Source organism: Protopterus annectens, chromosome 8.part0 (genome assembly GCF_019279795.1).
Source record: "Protopterus annectens isolate FY-2018-M chromosome 8.part0, PAN1.0, whole genome shotgun sequence".
Lineage (NCBI taxonomy): Eukaryota > Metazoa > Chordata > Ceratodontiformes > Protopteridae > Protopterus > Protopterus annectens.
Window position 1 is genome coordinate 359,931,831 of NC_056741.1, and position 24,288 is coordinate 359,956,118.

The window sequence follows — 24,288 nt, forward strand, 5'->3', positions numbered from 1 at the left end:
GAGGACTGTAAACAAAAATATCTGGCTACAATAAGGGCCCGACAACGGATAGTTCTGGTGCTGAACAAAGCACAGAAGCGACAACAGGGGACGTCATCTGGGCCTAAACAAGTGATGCAGTAAGAGTGGAAGTCTCGGTGCAGTATTTGCTTTCCACAGGTGGAATGGACAATTATTAACTTTTTCTGACATTGGCTAGGGCAAGGAAAAGGATCCCCAACAGGGTACTTAGCTTTAGAAGACTTCAACTTCAATTCGGAGATGAAAACTCAGGTAGCGGCTGACCGGCACGAACTGCTTCTGCTTCAGGCTCCACAGCAAGAAAGACTGATGTAATGGTGTCGGCTTCCTTACTTTATACTACTGATGACCTGACATCAGTCCTCAAGTGACAGCAACCAATGGAGAAATACTAAGTGGTATTCGGGCTGGCCGAGGGCTACCCTGGCAGGGATAACCCAAATGTGATGACTGCAACAGTGAAACACAAAGAACATCTAGGTAAGATGAATACCTACACTCGGATAACAGCAGGCTCATTAAGCAGATTTTCTTCAGTTTCTTTTAATCTTATTTTGTCAAAAACAGATGTAGTTATATTGTACAAGCAGACATTGGATTGCATTGTCTTTTTTCAGTTTAAATTACTGACATTTGACCAGACCCTCCCACCCAACAGGTGTGCTTTTCCCTGTATTTTTTTTTTTTTTTGTAGGAGTGTTTATAGAAGTTTTTGACTTGTGTTTCTAGATACATGAAAACTGATGAAGCATAACTTGTGTTTCGATGACTTAACTGAAAACAGGGAAATCCAATGACTTAAGTGAAAATAGAGAAATCCTAAATGGGAAGCCATCACCCAAGGCTATCTTTGCTGCTATGACGTTCTCTAGTATTATTCTCTAAAAGTCCATAGCTGATAGATTGTTTTGAAATCCATCTGGGTCAAGGAGCAATCCTCTCCTTTTTGACTGACATGTCTGTAAATTCATAGAATTGCTCCATGTGCTACATACCCTTAAACAGTGTCACACTATCTCCTTTTACAGACAAGATGTGAATCATTTCTTCCTTCTGAAAATCAAAAAAGGCATCTGTTGACTTTCAAGTTGCTGAGACCACCATGAAACCTGTTGAATAGTAGGGATAGGGTCATTCATTTTTGCAGGAAAGAGCTGTGCTGATCCTACTAGTTTCTGAGGTAACAATTTCCTGTCTGGTTATTGGGGAGGTCATGTATCCCAGCACTCTCAAGAATATTGCTAATAGCAAAGTCATCTGATCCAGATTTGCACATATAGCTCCGATTAAGAACTTTGCCCTTTCTTTATAACACTTCCTTGCTTTGCCTCTCTCTCTCTCTCTCTCCACTGAAGCCATGTTTGATAAAGCTGAAATGAAACTCACCTTGGTTAGATAGAACATGGTGCACCTCACAGAGCTCTGAATCTCTTGTATCAAACTTAATAAACATTAATCCCCAGTATCCATAGGTGGGATAACAATGGATCCAAGCATTTGTGTGAACTCTGGGCTCAACAGACAGGCAAAAGGGTCAGAAGGCAAACTCAATGAGTCTGTCCTGCATTGAACCTCAGGTTCTGTGTGTAGTCCCTGTGTATGGGGATATAAAGAATATATTATTTTAAACCAGGGTAACTCATTGTGCCTTTGACAGAAGAAATGAAAGTAAAGACCGCAGTTTAAACATCTAAAATTCAGTGACACCCCCCCCACACACACACACCTACAAACCTGTTCAGCTTGGATAGGTCTCAAATGGGTCTACAGGGGTCTTTGGGACCAGAAAAATGTAGAGTAAAAGCCTTTACCCGACTTTACTTGACAGACCCCTATGTAGCTTGATAATGCTGAAGTGGTACCAAGCACATGGGCTGTAGAAGCTACGTTTTGTCCTGGAGAGTGAGAAGCATTTCTAGTGTCCTGGAGAGTGAGAAGCATTTCTATTGTCCTGGAGAATGAGAAGCATGCCTATGAAGGGTGGAAAGGAACTGAATTTCAATGTTTCACCTGCAGCTATAATCTGTGTCTCCCATTTGTAAAGTTAGCCTGAATCAGTTGAGAAAGTCTTCTTCCCACAAGCATCCTCACCCAGGAGGAATCTTTAGGTGGAATCCATCTTGCACAGATACAGTTAAAACTCGTATGCAATAAATAGACTAAATCAAAACAATCCAGTCTATCTTGCATAACAGAGCAATAAAAAAAATGAGGTTTCAAACCTGGGTACTTAATCTGGAAGTGACCTGGAAGGGACTGACAGACAGATTGATATTGGTTGCTTCTTTGGGAAAACGATAAGTGAGAACTTACTTAAGCTGTTCCTCCTTTTAGCACCATGTCAGACTGACATCTTGGACTAGGAGAAAGTTCAGCAGCACTCATGGCAACAGCAGAGTGGAAGGACAGACATCCAACTGCAGTCATGTCCACTGATAACCAATTACAGTGCAGTAACTATCTTTACTCTGAGTGCTAAGGGTAACTGTTTTGTCATCTCTCATGTACAGATCCAAAATGTTGCATTGTTCTGTTTGAAGAAACTTGAAAATATTAAGTACCAACTAGAACTACAATATATCAGTAATATTTTAAGAGAAATTGTACAGTCACTTTTTGACTGACTCTTAAAACTTTTCAGTAATAAAACAACTGAGAACTGATTAAATCCAAAATGCCCTTTAATTTTTTTCTTATTAAAAAAAAAAAAAACATTGTTCTACATGTGAAAAAAGTGCCATGTAAGCATGTTTGAACTGAAACCATATTAATCACTGCAACCAGTAGGCTACAGTATCAGGTACCACTCATCCTGTACGTTCAAGCTCTCTGGTTATGCTGTTAATTATGTCATCAGCAAATGCGTACTGAAGGTCTGGCTAAGGCCATTGGGGCAGGATGAAGTACAATCGTATGGTTCCTTCTTCTCTCTTATTTCAAAAATGAGTAAAAACATTTTAAAATGGGAAATAAATTAAAAGTTAAAATTCATCTTGGTAATAGGGCAGTTATAAAAAGTATACCATTTTCACTCTGTAGTCGTACTTGTAGTGACCTTTAATGTTTTCCTTAAAATAATGAAAAATCAACCAGTGAAGAATTTGGAAAACTGAAAGTACCTGTAACAATCAAAAGACTAAGCAAAGGACCAGCATGTTCCCTTCTAAGTATGGCAAAACAGGTATGACTGCAGAGAGCTGGCACCCAGAGCTTCGTATCCAAAAAACGACATTCAAAAAAATTGTTTATGTCGATGTTTAGAGCTAGGGTGATAACAGTTCCTCATAGTGCAACCTCAGGTTATTAGCTAGCCGCATTGCTTGCTAGCTCTGTTTTCCAGTGGTGAAGCTTCTTGCTGAATGGTCAGAATATGGTCACTCTTTAAAGCCTTGAATACTGCACAGAATTCTCTTCTGGTGACCTGGCATTGTAATCCCCATCTTCTTCAAATCCCTGTCAATAATAGAGAGAAGAGAAATAAATCTATCTAGCAATGTCTGGAGGTTTATTTTTCTGATTAAATAAACTATATTTGTTCTTAAAGTCTTGTTAAAAAAAGGTTTATACAACATGTTCCTTTATTTTAAGTGACTCCTACACTTTGTTGCTCGAGGAAGACAAAAAGTGAAGCAATTGGCAAACTAGGTTAAAAATAACACTGAAAATGAAGCAGACCAGGTTCATTTTGAAATAAATTCAGCTAGCAAAATGTAACAGCAAGTCTTCTTACAGAGGAAGTTGCACACTAATTTTAGTTTAGTAGCTGCTGAAAATTGTATGCTAAAAATATCAATACTTAACTGAGTAAGTAATAAGTCTAAACATATCAGTTGACCTATGACCATTCCTGGGAGTGCTTACAGCTGGGAATTAGACTTCTTCCTACTATAATTCAACATTTTTTCATTAGAGCCTCCAAAACTTTGGATGCATGTAGCCCACACGAGCAAAAGGTGTGATGTTACACATCCCACTAAGGGTGTGCTCAGTCACAGAGATTGATGGTTCTCCCCTAAAGAACAAGCAAATACTTCTTGCAACTCCAGAGAAAAATATAAATTAAACACTTGCAGCATTTAAAAAAGATATACATAAATATATTCTTGACTTTCAGAGGATTTCACCAGCAGACTTTGGATGGAAGGGTAGCCCAAGCTCAGGGGGACTTCAGAAGGCAATATGAGAATCACTGTGGAGGGTTCATTCATCGATCAATTGATATGGAAAAAATGTACACCTTATATCTAACACAGCAGACCTTCTCAGGCCTATCAATGACTGGGTTAAATTCCAAGCAGTAATGGCCCTCAGGGTACAAATAAGAATGAGTGCGAGAAGGCTAAATCTGGTAGCAGTGATATACCAAATAAGTCTGACTCCTGAAGCAACTGCCCAAGCAACAATGGTGAAGGTGTGAATGTATGACCAAGGGGCCATTGCACAGTGTCTGAAATAGTAACATTCCTGAAGAAAGCATGGCATGTATCCACATTCCTGACCGAATCAGCTCTTTCCATCGGACAGTTCACATCCTACAGGAAAGGCATAATGCAGATGTTAATCCACTTATGAAATGCTTGTTTGTCAACTGTCATCTCTTCCCTTCCTTTAGTGAATGAGACAAACAGATGTTCTGTTCTCCTAAACTTGTGCACTTGCTTCAGTTAGTACCTTAGCAGTGCATGTCCAGGGTGTGAGACACATTATTCTCTGGTTACCACTCCCAAGAAGAAAACAGGTAAGAAACATTTCCTTGTCCTAAGAAAAGCTTAACCCTTGTGAAAGGCTAGATGACGACTCCCTACAAATAATGGCCTAGAGTTCCAAGATCCTGGGGAATTAAATGACGGCCAGTATTTTTTTATTGAAAATATAAACTTCAAAACTGTGAAACAAGCACACTGAAATGGGGGAAGGGGTAAACTACGCCAAGAAGTTCAGGTTCCAAGGAACAGAGGGGCTCTTCAGAGTAAAATGGAGATGGAAAACTCCTTTAAAGAAATGCCTATCACATTAACACTGAACTGTTATGCAGTCTTCCATAAAAGCATCACAAAGTGAACTGACCAAGGCACTCTGATAATGGACATATGGATACAAGTATCTGAAATGAGTCAGAGTACCTACTTAGTGATTGAATGGGAGGTCACTGGATACCACTCTAACTGAAGGATCTCTTTCAACTGTCACTGTGTCTGTGGGGTAGAAGACTTCCAAACCTCAGTCACATCTGACATCTCATCTGGAAGGGTCCACAGCAAGAGCCTGGCCCTGCCATGAAGCTGGAAATTCCTTGGCTTGTACCAGCTAGGCTCTTTGTACCAGTATAGACCTGGATATCTGAAACCATACCTTTCTCATTTTCAAACTACGGGCACTCATAAAATCGTCTAAGGCCAACTTTGAGAGAAAAATTGCACAGGACACTAAGGATAATCACAAGGCTTTCTTTAGTTATGTTAGGAACCTGGGTGGGAATTCCCAGATATGCTCAGAATTGGTCCAAAATTACAAAAAATACACTGAACCCACAGACATTGCCAACATCCTAGCTGACAGGTTCAGCGCAAACTTCTCCCCCCCCCCTCCCCACCAAAAGAGCAAATATCTATCCCAGCAGAGTGCTGCCCCTGACATCTCAGATGCTCAGGTAAGAGCCGCCTCTCCAAAGCAAAAACACAGCATCAATGGGACCAGATGGTGTCCCGGCTCGTCCTACATGAACTCCAAGAAGAGCTAAACCCAAACATAAAACTACTGTTCAATCTCAGCCTTACTACAGGGTACAGCAACGGTGGTCCCTCTCCACAAAGGTGGTGCCTCAACGGATCCTGTAAACTATCGCCCCATAAGCCTGACTAGCTTGGTCTGCAAAGCTATGGATTGGATCATCATGGACCTTATAAATAAAGATATTGGGGACCTACAGACACTGGATCCTACCCAGTTCAGCTTTGTTAAGGGCAGATCCTGCCTCTTAAACCTGGTCGATTTCTTTGAAACAGTCACCAAGGCCATTGACGAGGGGAAGGTGGTCCACACAGCCTACCTGGACCTCGCAAAAGCCTTCGATACAATACCCCACTCGGGCATTATAGATAAGCTCACCAGCTTAAATATAAACCCCTATGTCACTAGATGGGTTGCAAACTGGCTCAAGGACAGAACCCACATGGTTAGAATTGCTGGAGCCATGTCAGACTCCAAACCAGTTACAAGTGGCCTCCCACAAGGCTCAGTCCTGGGACCTCTCTTGTTCGGTACATATTTCTCAGAGGTACAGGCCAACACGGAAGGACTGTGGCTGACCAAGTTTGCAGATGACTGCAAACTGGGCGCCATAATCGACTCTCCAGCCGACACAAGCATCCTACAAAAGGGCCTCATAGAAACAGACAACTGGTGCCAGAGCCATGGTCTCAAGCTAAATGCCAAAAAGTGTATAGTCATCCCCTTGGGCAAAAGCAAAGTGCCCACAAATTACCACATAGGTGGTAATCCATTAAGTACGGAAGAAGTAATTAGGGACCTGGGAACCCAAGTTGATAGCAATCTCTCATTTGACAACCACGTGGCCAAAGTGGTCAGAAAAACATTTTATATAGCCCACCTAATCATGAAGGGATTCACATCTAGATCAGGGGAGGTCATCATGCCACTTTACTCATCCCTCATCAGGCCTATAATTGAGTACAATGCCCCTTTTGGGATGCACCTTACCAGACACCTGCAGCAACTGGAAAGACCCCAAAAGTACCTCACCAAGAGGATCAAAGGGCTCAAACAGATGCCATATGCTGCCCGGCTAAAGAAACTCCAGCTCTACTCAGTGGCATACCGCCTGCTCAGAGGCGATCTGTGCCTGATGTATAAAGCCATGTCCAACCCGGAATTAATGGACATGCTGCACCTCAGAAAATCCAAATCCCATCGAGCTACGCTCGAGAGACTTGAACCTCAGCACTGAAATAAATAGGACATGCTGGAGGGACAGATTCATAACCCAGAGGCTCCCTTCACTCTGGAATAAAATCCCAGTCCAGGTTAGGCAGAGTCCCTCATTGACTCTCTTCAAGAGGAATCTTGATGAGTGGATGGGGGATCGTAGGTTTACCCCGGGTATCACTTCTGTGTCACTGTTAGACAGAGGCACAGTATACTAAGCTCGAAAAAGGGCATAGCAAAATTAATTTAAAATGGGTGGCGAAAGCCAAACACACTCTGGCTAGCCTTATAAATGCCCTAGGGCAGATAGCCTAGTATGAACCTATGAACCTATAAACACCAGAAGGGAATGAAAAGAAATTATTTTACTTCTGAAAGTTGCTGCTGACCAACAAAACAAGAATGGCACTGTGCACATACAAAACCAATAACATTTAAACAAAACTGTGCCAAGTAGGAGAAGTAGTAAAGAACATCTATCCTTAGGTAGACAAATAAAGTTTATTGTAGTTAAAGTAAAACTGGTTTGTCACTTTTGTCCCTAATATCTTTAAAAATTTAAATGAACTACTTTGATGAAGTCCCTTTAAAATTATTAGGTATGAAAGCTCTAAATTAATTTTACATTAACTACAATAAATTTTATTTTTCTAAATGAGTAGATGTTACTTGCTTCTTCTTCAATCAAGCTTAGTGTTTTTTTAAAAGTTGCTATTGGGAAGAGAAACAGGGGGAATAGAGAAGACACAAAAATCTCTTCTGTCACAGACTACAGAAATCACTCACCAAGATCTCTCCCTAGTCCTGCTCCACTGACCAGAAGACGAGTACCACATTGCTTAGAATGGCAAATAGGTCGACTTCTGGGATGCATCACCTAAATAGGATCTAGACCAGACAGCTACTGAATCAAGCTTCAGGAAGTGACCCTAGGTGCAGCTCAGATTTTACCAGCACTTTTGCTTTATTAAGATTATGAAACACAGAGGACAATGCCTCTATGGGCCACTATCAGACATGCTTCACATCTCTGCTTCTTTGATTAGGCACAACAAAACAATGTTGATCAGAATCAGTAGGGATTTTGGAAGAAGCATTTCCCTCACAGCTGGGAAAGCTATCTATGTAGACTCAGTTGGCAGATGTACACCCCTCCCTCCTCTTCTGGAGGACCCACTTCCATTGAACAATAGTGAAAATGGACTGTACTACTCACACCACCAGAGAAAAGTTCACCATCAGAGCACCCCAATGGGTTGGTCCAACTACAGAAAAGGTTGGACACTACTGCATCCTGACCTAGGCTATACCATGGATAGGAATGATTGATATAAGTGCATGTCCTGCTCTGCAACAATGAAGCAATAGCAGAATCAGAGATGGATTCTCTCAGCTTAGGATCTACCCATAAAGACTGCAGCTCTGGGAGTGCCCACTTGAAAGATGTTATCAGAAGTAATTTAATGGTCCTATGAGCAGCCAGTCATCTAGGTAAATACATATATGGAGTTCTTTCTACGCTACAGTTTCTGTCACCATGTACATCAGTTTGGTGAATACTTGTGGAGGAAAGACCAAATAGTAGCAATTTTTAGTGAAAGTGGTCGCCACAAAGAATGCCTCAAAGAACCTACTGAGCAAATCCTAATCAGTCATCTGGCAAAGGATTTCCAACCATGTCTAGCAGCACCAACCAAGGTCCCTTCAGTAGCAGGGTAAGACATACTGGAAAGTCACCATCTAGAACTTGATATAGTGGATTTGCTCATCAAAGTCACTGAGGTCCAATACTGGACAACTGTCTTCTCTCCCTTCCGAACAAAGTAGACAAGTCATGGTCTTATTTTGAGGACAACATAGACAGCTTTCCAAGAAGTAGACTCTGGGCTTATCATACAAGTTCTGAAGAGATGGCTTGATCACCAAGCAAAGCCCTTGCTAGGAGAATAAAGAGTTTGAATATGCGGTCATCCATTACTATGTTAAGAATCCACTGGTCCTTTCTGCATAAACCTGGAAAATTTCCAATTTCCCAGCAAACCAGTGCAGATGGGAAGGACTGCAACAGCTGGACCAGCAGAATTGTCCTCCTGGACTTCTTAGCACTGCCAGGGGTGGCACAACCACTTGACTCTTCATGGAAATTATCTGTTGGATGTGTAAACTAATCCTAGAACAGGAGAAGGGGTTGAATATGTTTCATAATGATCCTTCATGGTGACACTGGGACAACTTTCTCTCCAGGAGGCATACCTCTCAACCTGGAAACATCAAAAATCTGGACAAGGCCCATGAAAAATAGGTACAAATCTGTACGCTGTTTAACATAAAATTTGCATACATAATTATGTAACCCCACCCACTCCGATGTAATTGTGGGATACCCAATTTCAAATGCAAACTGAAGAACAGACAACCAAAAAATGGCACCAGAGTCCCCCTGCAGCCATTCCAATGTCCCATTACCTGGCTATTTCGCCCCATTTACCATAAACACTAGTGTGCATACTGCTTTACTTCTACAATAATTATTTGGATTTTATTTTTACACTTTACAGCACAATGTACAAACACTAATAGACATCTGTTAAACAAAGCAATACTGTCTCACAATGAAAATAGACTTGGCATTAAAACTTCTGCCCTTGAAACTCACATTCATTAAAATAACATTGAAACTTGCACCACATCCAAAGAAAATGCATCTGGCCAGTGGTGCATAAAGATTACCTTTGGGCTGTTTTCAAATCATTGGTCCCTTACATACAAAACAAGAAACATACATATGTTCTTTGATACACCTTCCTGACTTTAGTAAATTATATTCCTTGTATAATACAACACACTTGTTATACACAGCACATTTTAAATTTATTGTTTGAACATATTTTCAGTAGGAAGTAAAACAAAATGCATGAACCAATAATGACAAAACTGCCCAATTCAGAACATTTCCATCATAAAAGTCTACACACACACACACACACACACACACACACACACACACACACACACACACACTATACATATAAAAACAGAATGACAGTAGTGTAAGGCATAGGCTTCTTGCACAGCTTCTTACACTTATTTTCAATTTAAGTTATTTTTCTTTTGTGTGTGTGTGTGGGGGGGGGGGACAACAAAAGGCCAAAAACCAGGGACACATTTTAAACATTGCTTGTATAATTTTGGAAAGTTGCTAGAATAAAACGTTGTGTTACTAGCAAGTCTTGGAAAACAGAACCCTATGCACTGCAGTCAGGGCAACATACCACTATGCCAAATCAGCAGCTTGTTTCCAAAAAGATAGGAAGACTGAAACCTAAATGACTATCATTTAGTGAATTCAGTTCTCAATTCTCACCATAGTTCTCAACCTCTTAGCACAAAAAACCTGGACAAAGCCAACAATGGGGGAATACAGCCTCAAAATAGGTACAAATTTCAAATAGTGATCTTATAAACTTAGAAAATTGCTAGAATAAAAGGTTTTGTTACCATTTATTTTCTGAAGAATATGAAGTCTGAAATTCAAATGCCTGCCATTATTTATCATGAATAAACCGAACTTTATTAACAAAATATGGCTTTTTGGGCTGCCAAACTACTGCAACTTTCAGATGAATGTAACATCATAGTGAAACCATTCACTATATATACAAATAACTATAATTGCTAAATATGTTAATTAGTCCAATTATTCAATTATATTGTTTAGAATGCCCATTCATTTAAAGCAGTACAGCAAACTGACAGTAATAAAATAAAATAAAATATAATGAATGTAACTGGTCTCCGATCACAGCTTATAGTTCATTAGATTTAAATACTCAGACGGATATGAACTATAATATGAAAGAAACAATATGAGTATGATTTTATGTTGTTGTTCATATTGTTTATAGTGATTCTTAATGAATGGATGTGATAAATATAATGATCGGAGACAAGTTACGTTCATTATATTTTATTTTATTTTATTTCTGTCAGTTTGCTGTACTGCTTTAAATGAATGGGCATTCTAAACAATATAATTGAATAATTGGACTAATTAACATATTTAGCAATTATAGTTTTTTGTATATATAGTGAATAGTTTCACTATGATGTTACATTCATCTGAAGAAGCTGCAGTTTTGTGTGGGCGCAGCGTCATATTTTTTGTTAATAAAGTTCGCTTTATTTCATTCCTCGACCTGCACTCACTTAGATTTTGGCTGCTGGTTAACGAGAGGTCTGCTTTTTTTCCTTATTGTTGGCGTTGGTTTACGATGGAAGGCTCAGCTTTAGAACTGGATTACGTTCCTGAAAGAATCCAGGCGAATGCTAGATGGAATAACTTGGTGGAATTAAAAACTAATCCTTTACTTAATGCTGATCTACTGGCACAGAACAACGCGGTAGAAACAGGTACTGTCAATTTATTAAATGACTTCAACCCGTTATACAGAGAGCTTGAAAACAGCTTATATAAACAATTCAGGTTAATTTGGCAGCACCGTCATTTGGAGGCATGCCTTCATTTTAAAGTGGTCCCCAGAGGAATGAGGGTTCTCTGCATGCGCAACAGCCATCCTGAACTTCTCAAAAGCTGGCAAAAAATGAATTTAGAGCTTAGCTTCAACTATATTAAGCTACTTATTGATTACTTTCTTCCTATAGAAAATGAATTGAAAGACAGATCTACAAAGATTTAACTAAAAGATTTAAAGGGGAAATGTTTTCTGGTAAACTTGACAATCTTATTGGCCAAGTCAGTGCATATGGTGAAAGAGTACAAGTAATAAAACTGAGAGGGACCAAAAGACTTTGCCAATGGCCAGGTCTTTGTGTGGTCCAGATTTAACCAAAGAGAAGGAATACAAAGAGATGTGAATGATAGACAATTGATTAATGAAATATCAGACATTTCCCTTTAACAATTGTAGCTACAGCCAGTGATATATGGAAACATCAGTGGACAGGCGAGACCATTTCTTTCTGATGACAACAGTACACCGCCTAACCAAATGGCTTTAGCCTCTAATTTGGGGCTAGGAGCAAAGCCTAAGCTACAACAAACCAACATAGATTCGCAGAGGAGGGACACAAGAGGAAGATCAACGAGCCTGGGAAGAAGAAAAAGGAGACCATCGGAAGAGCCCTTGAACAAAAGGGGTCGGCAGAGAGACTGAATAATTTAGTTTTTAATATATCTGACCTCATATTAACTGAAACGGACTATAAGCTATTAAATAAGGGACTAAGTTTTATACCAGCACAAATAGGGAACATATCCAACATATTAATTGAATTATATTGCTTTGAAAATGTTTTTTAAATCAAGTTTACAGAAAGATAACAATGTTAGCCATACACAGAATGCTTTTGAATGCTTTAAAAGGAAAAGTGCATTCACACCTGTATTGCATCCTTGTTTAGATGTTTTTTTAAAGGCATGTGAGAATGATCTATATAAACATTATTCTGAATATAGAAAAGGATCTTTGTCACTATTTCACAATGTGTCCAATGATGAAAGAGTTGCAATGAATACTTTAGCTAACAACTCAGAAATTGTAATAAGACCTGATAAAGATGGTTATTATGAATTTAAAAGATTATGTAATATATATGGGATTACTACTACAAGATGATAATACTTACAAGAAAATAGATATTAAAGTGGTAGATAAGTTAATATGTGAGGTTCATCAAAACATTTATGACTTATTACTAACCAGACAAATTAGTTATGATTTTTATATGTTTTTATTCATTGAACATCCAACTATACCATACATTAAGGGACTACCAAAGATGCATAAAGGCATCATGCCACCACCATTACGTCCCATAGTAGTTGGACATCAATGGGTTACAGAAAATATTTCTATTTTTATTGAAAGAAAACTAAAACCATTGGTTAGTGGAATCCCAACCATCCTAAAGGATTCCTATCAGCTACTTAACAATTTCAGCAATTTATCAAGAGAAATTTTGGACAAACATTTATTGGTTACTTTAGACGTTCAAAGTCTACTTACGGTGATACCAAATACGTATGGACTTGAAGCAGTTAGATTCTTATTGAATAGATTTTCTTCTTACAGTAATCATGAACAGATTCTATTAAATGCTTTACTTGAAATAGTTCTCACTAACAATGTAATGATGTTTAACAATCAATTCTATATTCAACAGTGGGGGGTGGCCATGGGCACCCCATTTAGCTGTCTATAAATGGGAAATTACTAATTTATTTACACATCCTGATTATTGTAAGGTGATTGCTTACTACAGATTTGTAGATGACATACTGCTAGTATGGGATGGAAGCCCAATGGAATTAAAAATGTTCATTAATGATTTAGAAAAAACAACAGATTTTTTAAGGTTTTCAATTGAATATTCCTATTCCAATATTAACTTTCTAGATTTAAACATTAGAAAAGATGGAAAAGGAAAATTAACATCATCCCTTTATAGGAAAAAATGTTGGAAAAATACATTATTACAACATGAGAGTATGCATCCCAGATTTATTTTTAATAATATTGTGAGAGGACAATATACTAGGTTATATAGGATATGTCAAAATGAGAATGAACGTAATGATGAATTTAATAAATTAGAACAATTATTCATAGATAGAGGATACAATCCAGAAACAGTGGCTACCATAAAAGAGAACTATATTAATGAATCTAGACAAGTGCCAAAAACATTTTACAGATCTAAATTAGAAGGACAACAATATCAACAACAAGATCTTAAACAGGTGAGGTGCATAATTAGTTATACTAGTGATAACAAATATGTAACGAATATTATTAGTAAGTATTGGTCTATTTTGATTACCAATGATGAAATTAAAAGAATAGTAGGTGAAAGACCCACTTTCACCTACAAAAATATGAAAAATTTAAAAAGGATATTATGTAATGAGAAATTAAATGACATAGTATATAATAGAACATATACGGGCACCTATCCTTGTGGAAAATGCAGTTCCTGTCAATCGATTTCAACAAATAAAGATTTTATACATCCTGAATTACCATTTACATTTGAATTTAAATGCTCTGCTAATTGTGAAGACAATAATGTAATATATTTGGCCACATGTGAATGGTGCCCTGCCTTCTATATTGGTATGACGACAAGGAAGTTAAAAGACAGGATATAAGAGCATTTATATGCCTTAAGGAAAGCAGATACTAAAAATGCCCTATCGAAACATATTATTGAATTTCCTACACATAAATTTGTCTTTAGGGTGATACAAAAAAGACCCATTAATGATAGAAGAGGGGATAATTTTAACAATTTAGAAAATTTAGAACTAGATTGGATTTTTAGATTTCGGGCACAACAATATCCTGGCCTAAATAGTTACATTAGTATTAGGTCATTTTTGAAAAAAAGGAAATATCACTAATACCATGAATTCGATGAACAAATTGATATATATGATTAATTCCCAAGCAATATAGAATATGTAAATACCTGGGAAATTATCCATCTTTAGTTCTTTATAATATATCACCCAATCAAATATCTTATGTAATATTAAAAAATATAGAAACAATATTTAGTTAATAAAGGAAAATATTTATATAAGTAAATATATTTGATAATATAATAAAATAATATACTTATATATAAACTTATATTTGGATATATATACCTACTTTCAAATAGTATAGCATCAATTTTTAAATGCACATTATTAACTGTGTTTCTATATGTTTTTTATATAGATTGTTATTTACATTACTATTATTTCTCATAATAGGTTTCATACATTGATAAATATCTGAATAGATCAATAAATATTTGGAAAAACTATATAGCTATAAAGCTCTTATGTGTTTTCATGAGTATATAAACACATTATTTCATTTTATTTTATTTTTTAAATTGATTATACATATACACATTTTCTACATTCACATATATATGGATGTGAAATAGTTCTACATATTTATATGTATAGTCACATTTATTGATATATTAGTGACTATATATGATATACACCTAAATATAAATATTTGTTTATATGTGTTTTGAGATGTGTTTTTAAAGAATTTTTTAAAGAAATTTTTATAACAAATATTTATTGAACCATTTATTTAATGTTTATATATATATATTTAATTATTTAATGATGTCTATTTATTAAATAGAACTATGTATATATTTGTTTTAACAATATCAATTTAAAATTATGTATATATCAGGAATTAATGATATATATACTTTCTCAATACTGCCTGCAAAATCATTTATTTATTATATATTTATTATATATTTTTTGGATATGTTACATATGCTGGTTTTTTTGAAACAGCTTATAGTTCATTAGATTTAAATACTCAGACGGATATGAACTATAATATGAAAGAAACAATATGAGTATGATTTTATGTTGTTGTTCATATTGTTTATAGTGATTCTTAATGAATGGATGTGATAAATATAATGATCGGAGACAAGTTACATTCATTATATTTTATTTTATTTTATTTCTGTCAGTTTGCTGTACTGCTTTAAATGAATGGGCATTCTAAACAATATAATTGAATAATTGGACTAATTAACATATTTAGCAATTATAGTTATTTGTATATATAGTGAATGGTTTCACTATGATGTTACATTCATCTGAAGAAGCGTGCAGTTTGTCATATTTTGTTAATAAAAGTTCGTTTTATTCATCGTGGTGTTGACCTGCACTTTTGTATCGTATTACTTTTTGGATTTTGGCTGCTGGTTAACTTCGAGGGAGAGGTCTGCTTTTTTTCCTTATTATTTAATAAAATCAACCTTCACCTTCAGTGATCTGTCACAAACATCCTGAAACCACAGATTTTATGAGGAAAAGATAAAAAAATTCACAAGTGGTGGTGGCTAGGGACATTAGGCTCTTTTTACCCTACACCCAGGGTACAGGGTTTGAGTCTGAGTACTCCAGCCACCACTACATGTCCTCCCTAACCTCATTTACATGCGACACCAGACCTTACTCTATTCAGTAGACTGTGTTACAGATCAGAGGGATTTGTGGGTATTTTATGAATAGGGACAGCACTGCCCATTACATATGGCACCTTGCACAGCTTTAAGTACTAGTAAAGGTGACTCTAAATCCCAACCTTGAGTTTTACAGTAAGCCAGACATTTTGTGTCCTTAATCAACCTGTATAATCTCCTACTCATTTTTATGCCTTCATTGTCCACCACATTCTTCAAGAATGTTGCCAGTATTTTTAAGTCAGTTTTTTCTTCTGTAATTGCTATATATTTACTTTCCCTTTTGGATAATATCTCTCCATAGCTTACCACCTCCATCCACATACACTTTCTACTCTCACCCTTTGAAGATTCTAACCCTAAATATCTGTCTTCTAGTTACATTATTTGGTGCATCATTTCATCACAGTTATGACAGTACACAGAGGACTACCACTAGGGGTTAATTTGTCAAGTGATGGATACATTACTTTCGTCAAATTAAATAGTTTGCTTGTTACAGTTTTCCTTTCATAATAAACATCCTGCTCATCTGTGTTATTTCTGGCATGTCATTGTAAGTATCTTTGTATCCAATATCCTCTTTTCTCCTTAAGTCATTCACAGGTCAGTGATATTACGATGTTTCATAAAAGGAAAGAAAGTATATTGGAACCCATGCACAACCAAGGTTCCTGCCTGCCGCTGTGTGGTTTCCATAACAAGAAACTCTGAGGAAAAACACGAGAGGCTTTTACTGTTATGAAAAGAGCAATGTAGAATACATTCAGATGCAGAGCTCCAGTGAATTGTATTGTTATTTGTTTTACATGCGCGGACACACTGGCAGATATTATCTCATATTTTAGTTTCTGATCATAATGGTGTATTTTTACAGCAAATTTGATCATATATGAAGAACAAAGCAAAATTATTTATTCCAAGTTTTCTGTATAAAAAAGATAATTGTGCAGATCCGCAAAGGGAAAGGCTGATAATAACAAAAGAGAATTCAGTCCAAAACAGTAGAGACAATACAGTATATCTGTGTTACAGAATGTAAAGTCTGATGGACAAAATCAAATCTAAAAACAACAATATCGACAAGTAAAAAGTACTAAAACACCACAAAAGTCCTTTTACCTGAAGAAGTTTTCATTGAGCTCAAAAAAGCATTTGATTTTAACCATGGTCTTTATCTCCTCAAGAATGCTTGCTTTGCATTCACTAATAGCATTCTTCTTAAATGTTTGCATTGTCTTGCCAGTGTTCCCCAGCTATCACTTTCATCTTTACTCTATCCTCCACTGTTACTACCTTTCAAGCTGGACTTCATCAAGGTTTTATGATAGTCCCCATTCTCTGTTCTTTCTTCATTAAATCTATCACCTAATTTTTTTAAGTCTCAGCATGACATGCTTGCCTTTAAAGTATGCCCAAATGCTTATTCACTGCAAACCCCAGTATGACTTCAGCAAGGCCTACATTTGCTTCAGTAAAAACAAACTGGTAAACAACTGTATTGAGGCCAGATCAGTGACATTCGATGTTCCTCAGGGACTTCTTGTAACCCTCTTTCCCTAACATGTAAACGTGCGCACACACACACACACACACACAGACACACACACAGACACACACACACACACACACACCCTCCCTTACCTTACGATTCAACAGCCATAAGATTTACATCCACATAATGAATGAAAACAGCTATCTTGCAGCTACGATGGTTTCCGATGAACTAAAACAGCTAACTGCTTCCACGCCAGCATCTGAACAGAAGACTTGCTTTCCGACCAACAAAGTTACAACAGAACTGCTTCCAAAATAAATTTTTCTGATGATAACTCTTCCCGCTGCTTGCAGCATTTGAACAGCCCAGCCGTAAATGTGTGCAGAGCTATTCCAATAGGCTGGTAACACTGACGGTGCTGACGGCATCGCACACGTGATGTCGTCAGCCAAAACATCGTGAAAATGTAAAAATAAGTGGAAAAATCAGAAATTATGGGGTGCCATTTGGGAATCCTGGCACCCCATCATTTGGACCCCAAAACTCAGTAAAAACCGAGGAATTCAGGATGGTTGGGAGGTATGCCAGGAGGTCATCCAACAGGTCCCTGAAAAGGCTGGGAAAATAAGATCCCCCAACAACATGACAACCAAGAGGGATTAGATAAGCTCCTTCTTAAAGACTGCCAGAGCCATAGCATTCTGTGTAGGTACATTCTGAAGATTCCTGGCCTAAGTAATAATTCTAGCACTGCAAAAACTGGTGCAAAGTCTAAGGTTGCGAACGGTAGTTACTGTTACATGTTTGATTCCCTCAGCCCTCATTTGCCTTCTGTGTGACCTAGAGCAAGTCACTTAACCAGACCCTGCCTCTGGGTCACCCCTAAAAAGGGACCGAGCATCCAGTGGCCCTACCTGTTTAACAAATTATTATTATTATTATTATTATTATTACTAAACTACAGCAAGCCAAATGACATTCTAGTTTCAGCACAGAAGATAGTCTCAACTGTCACTCCTCCTTGAACCCTGACATAAGGAGAGCCATACATGTTTCCAGCTTCTGATCCACTGGTGAAGACTGGAATATGGACAGGCAAGACAAATAGCGTGAATTCTAAAAGCTTGTAATGAGTTACAAATTACTTGTATTTCAAATACTGTGTGCGTAAGTGCACACAGGATTTGAATGAAAATAATAACAAATTGCTCTATTAAATTCAATTCTTATGATTTTTTTCAAGATAATTTTTTTTCAGAAGTTTTCATGAGTTGCTGGGGAGGTTCCAGTTCTTCCAGTTTTTGACAACACAGTTATAATAAATTGGGAACAAAACTTTTTGTATTAACTAGAACAGTTTGAGAATATTTTTTTATTAATCTAGACAAAGATTTTTTTTTATTTGGAATGGTAATAAAAACAGTTAATTTATTTTTCAGATTAAAATTTTATTTCCTTTAACACACATGAAAAGCATAAATTTTCTAGATTTTAACATCAGTTATGGTAAGAGCCAAGGTAACTGTGTATGCAGTACCTATAGATAAACAGTGCTTGTGAATAATTATTTGCACCTTGAAAGCCATCATCCATTTTACACACATAAAATATAATTAGAAACCAGTTAGTGTATTTTTCTAGATTAACCTCAAATTAAGATTATTTTAACAAAGGCTATGTTTAAAATATTTATTCATAGACAGAGGTGACAAGATGAAATTAATGGATGCTATTAAAGGTAGCTACTTGGCGTTATGCTCTGATACTATATAATGATAAAGTGGAACTGGTGAACATGACAGTAAAGATCTCAATTCAGTCAAGATAGTCAGTGGAGATATTTAAGGTATTAAATATTAAAGAGAATTGGAAAGTGTTTTTTCAGACATGAGTCCTTACTTCAATTTGCTGGTAATAAGCCACAATGTGTTAGTAAGCAAGGACCAAGTTTAAAAGTTTTACTAGAAAAAGAGTTAACACTTGGTTCACAGAATAATTTTACGACTCAGAAACAAAAGGTATGCATAAATGTGAAAACTGTATAGTGTGTGTGTAAATAGCCCTTAATGCTAGCCACCATCCAGGTTTCAATTAAGTTTGAACATTTAGTGCACTAAAACTGATATCATTGTGATAAATTTGAAATAATGTTGCTATGTTTAAGCTTTTTTATTTTATAAAGGCGTTATATTTAAAAACAATTTTTGATATATTTCTTTAAAATATTGTTGCAGTTTAAGCTTGTTGAATGTTAAAAATCAGGGTTTTGAAGTATCTTATGTGAGAGAAACCTATTTATATTTTATTTAAGGGAATTGTCTTATAGCCACCTATGCAGTGTTTTTTTAATTGTTTCAAATGTAAATACTGCAAGTAACATCTAATGAATAGTTTGATTACTTTTTTGAACCTTCTAGTAGACATTATGTAAGTCATGAGAACTGATGAAAGCTGGGTAAGCACAGAACTCTCACTGATCAACAGTTACCTGACATCTCTAGTCGTGTGTCCATTGTACCACACACACACACACATACACACACACACACACACACACATCCTGAATCTGAGATATTCAGAAAAATGATCATCACAGACTTGGTGTATGCATGTATGTCCATTTTTTGGCCACTTAGTCTCATCATTATAGGACTCGATCAAGTGTGTTCCAATATTTCAAATGGTTAACCTTTTGGCTGGCTTGATTTATGTCTTAAGGAAACAAAAGAGCTATTCCTCAGACAAGTTGACTTTAAAGACTAGACTGTCTAATGTGAAGATTTTTCACAGAAAACGACAACATCATAGCAAAAAGTAGTCAATTATACCTGGGATAGAAGGCCATTACTGCTCAAGACAAGGTGATACTGGGAGCCCTTTGAATGTGACCTTATTGCATCTCTTGTTGCTGTTGCCTTAACTTTTACCTTGGCAAATGATCATAAATGGCTGAAGTTCACTTGCAAATGAAATAAAATATTCTGCAACTTTAGCTGGGTGCCAAACTATTCCGAGGTGAACCATGACCTCTTCTGTTAAAGGAAGCCAAAAAAAGGTGCAATGCAAAGGTGGCAAATCAACCTAAGATGAAGGTCAAACTGATATCAAACAAACAAATGCAAAACTAAGCAAACATCAAAAAACTGAAGCATCCAATGATATTAAAGAAATTAGTAGCATTTCTTTTAATGTTAAGTCAAAAATGCTCTCCACCAAATAACATTTACAGCATGTCACATTTTTTGTTTACATTGAGAGTACTTCATAGAATATAAAGCACTTCACAGAACATAACCAGTAGGAACACAAATATTTTCACTAGCTGACATTTATGCCACTCTTAAAACACATGTGAATGCATGTATATAACAAAACTTCCAGATAATTCAGACTCTGCACGTGAAAGATTCAGTAATTTATCAAATCTAGTTTGAAGCAGATTAGCCAGAAAACACAAAAATGCAATTTCTCTTGGAAAAGACATTATACAATGCTCCAGAAGACCCTAGCTAAAGAAATGCAAAGGTTTCTGCACTGGTGTTAATCTGGGTATTTCTATACACTTACAGTGCAAAGGTACCAATATATTAAGCAATGCTGGCAAATCTGAGCAGTTGCAAGATACTTCCAATGTTGCAACATGAATGAAAAGGCACTCCTGAAAGTAGAACTCACATGACACTTCAAAACAGGCTCACAAAAAAAAGAACAATGTTACAGTTACTTTCCAAAGACAGACCTATCTGAAGAGATCCATCAGCCCTAATGGTCAGTACTCGGGTCCATAACATGAGGCAGATTGGCCAGTAAATCTTCACCAGCCTCCTATCCCACCCTACTCATAATGCCTCTGCATGTTCTATTCACCTCCATTTGTGAACATCATAAAAGCTCCTGCCACTACAGCTCTAGAACCAATATGCTGACAAGAACTCGAATTCTCAAAGCAAGGAAGGTGAGATGGCTGGAGGGAAGGTTACATCTGATGTTACTCTTAAGAGTTCCATTGTTATCCTAAGTACTCCCAATTTCCATATCTGAAAAAGCAGTAATACATCAGATGAAACTGTCATTATGGTCTCCAGCTAGTCCAACTGGGTGCCCTGCTATGGAAACATAGCATTCCCTGTACTTGTCTCCAAACAAGAGTGGGAAGTGAAGTCTGGTTTATAATTTCCTGCAACCAAACTGTAACTGTACAAATGCCACCATGGCATTTTAGAAGAAGGCAGCCAAGCTGGCCACCACTATCATGAAATGTGCCCTAAATAAAAGGAGAGATGTCTGAAAACACAGTTCAGCAGCCATAGCAAAACATTCATTACAGTCACTTTCCTATCTTCTCTGCTTTTAGCAAAGCAAACAGCTGATCACCATTGTGGATGTCTTTAGTTATACTCAGGACAGTATCAAAGCATCCATTTAGTTTAAGATTAACTCATCTCAAATCAGCTGGTGTAGAAGACCTGAAGATGTATATGTTGATTTCATTTGATTCTTTGATGATGAGGTACAGCGATCTAACTAAATCCACACAACTCAACTACTCTTCTATTAGATGTAATGGTTACTGGCAAAATAGTTTACCATCATAGGGATTTTAAAGAACTAGAAGATACCAGTTAGAACACGGATCATGTCAGATTATCTACAATAAAACAGAAAACATGGCTCACCAGAGGTCTCAGGAACCTTTAGAGATGATAAACACTATGTGCTGATCTTCACAGCAGTTACTAATAGCTGCCACATGGACCTTAATTGTAAAGCAACTCAGCATCAAACGGTAAGGGAGCTTATGGTACTGCTATCACTTATGTGTCTTGCAGATGTTGCATGATCCTTAGTCAAAGTCTTCTGCATTAGGCCATACATGTCATCCTGGTGGATTTTTTTGAAATAAGGATATCTACCTCTTTACTGGATAGTAACTGGGCTGTAACATTGCAAGTGGAGGAGGCACATAGTGAGTCATAAGGCTCCGAGGTCCAGGTGGCTCTTTTCAGAGTGAAGAGTCAGTAGATTTGTTTTTTCTGGTGCTTAAGCCTCGAGAGCTGGTCTTCTAGGTGTGGTAGCTGTAATGAAAACCACATCTGGGTTCAGCAGTATGGGGGTTTTAGGAACATTTTCCTCTGATATATTTTCACTTATCTTTGTTACCAGAGGAAATGAAAGTAAAGAACAGACTCCTGGACCACTAATGTAGCAGGGTGTCTTGGCTAAGGCCTACTGTCATTGGGATTGTAACTGAATATCTTGGACAACTTACACTGGTTGGGGAAGATCAGGTCATACACTGATGTTCCCCACCTCTGGAATATGTACTTTTCCGCAGCTATGCTTAGGTAGCATTTGTAAAGTAGCAGTATGCATCAGCTCAATCTGTCCACAAGTGAGTTGATTAGGATCAGAATGCACATTGTTTCAAGGGGAACAAAAGAGTGAACGGGCCACTGCCAATCCCTCAGTGCATCTCTGCATAAGTCATATGAGCATGTCCACTTACTTGCTAATGCATCATAGTGCTGTCACATTGTACAATTGAATGGCTATTGCATTTAGCAGTGACGTCTCCTGGATGGCCCACAGCGTCATAAGACCTGCTCTCATTTGGAGCACACTGCTAAACTGTTGCTCCTTTCAGACAAGATTTCTACAATATCTGCACAATAAAGCCCTCCACCCAAAACTTGATGCACTGGTTGCCAACAAGATCCTGGCATTCAGACAGGTGTGCAAGAATAGAACTGTTTCACTGGATGCTGTGTGTGTGTGTTAGTGTGTGTGTGTGTGTGTGTGTGTGTGTGTGTGTGTGTGTGTGTCTGGGGGGGGCTGTGTGATATTATCAAACTGACAATTTTCATTCTCAAAAGATTTTTTACTGTTGTAACTGCAGTTTGCTGTAGAACTTGTACACAGTATCTGGCACACACACACTCTGCATGTCCCTTCCTTCCTGATGAGGTAGTCAACACAGTCAGTAGGTCTAGCATCACAAGAAATCTATTAGACTTTTCACATACATGACTTGAGTGTCAGGTATGTTGCTGTCTACTGTCGGCAAATGCAGCCTGCTTTCATTGCACCCTTAAGTACAAGTAAAATTTCAAAACAATTTACAGCTGTACAAGACTTCTGTTTAACTGCATGGATCTAGAACAGCTTACAAAAGATATCGATTTAAATACCATTTCAATGAGACATGGATTAAAGCCACAGACAGCACACCAACAGTGCAAGGTTATAATGCCTTCCACACATTTAGACCAGCTACTTCACAGGCAGGGACTAAAGGTGGAGGTGTCTATATTTACATTAAAAATAAATATACTTCAAGGCTGGTCAAACAGGACAATGCAATTGAGCTGCTCCATGTTCAAATCACCATAGGTAAAATGCAATACCACTTCCTTGCAAGCTATAGATCCCCATTCTATGACCCAGGAAATCCATACTATGTATTTAAACTTATTAGAAACACTAACCATCCAACCCATTACCATATTCATGGGTGACTTTAATTACCCCACTATTAACTGGGAATCCTTTACGACACCAAACGTACATGTGCAGAGATTCCTGGATTTTGTAAACAAATTCCCTAGACCAGATAGTCAATACACCCAGCAGGGGTGCAACCATACTGGATCTGGTCCTCACTAATATGGGAGACTGCTGCACACCTCCTACTGTAATGTCTTCCCTGGTAAGATCAGACTTCAAAATGATCTCCTTTGAAGTAAAAAATAAAACCTGGACCCCGAGCTAAACTGGGAATATTCAGGAACTATTTTAAGGCTAAGCTCCTG

At 37.3% G+C, this 24,288-nt stretch overlaps 1 protein-coding gene across 1 annotated transcript in view; it reads right to left on the minus strand.

Moving 5' to 3' along the window:
- Positions 1–2,684: 2,684 nt before the first annotated feature.
- Positions 2,685–24,288, minus strand: part of EPHA1 (EPH receptor A1) — a 1,081,817-nt gene continuing 1,060,213 nt past the window's right edge. The window contains exon 17 of the mRNA XM_044079196.1: positions 2,685–3,474. Within this exon, the coding sequence (XP_043935131.1) occupies positions 3,396–3,474 (79 nt within the window). The 3' untranslated portion in view covers positions 2,685–3,395. The remainder of the gene's footprint in view (positions 3,475–24,288) is intronic.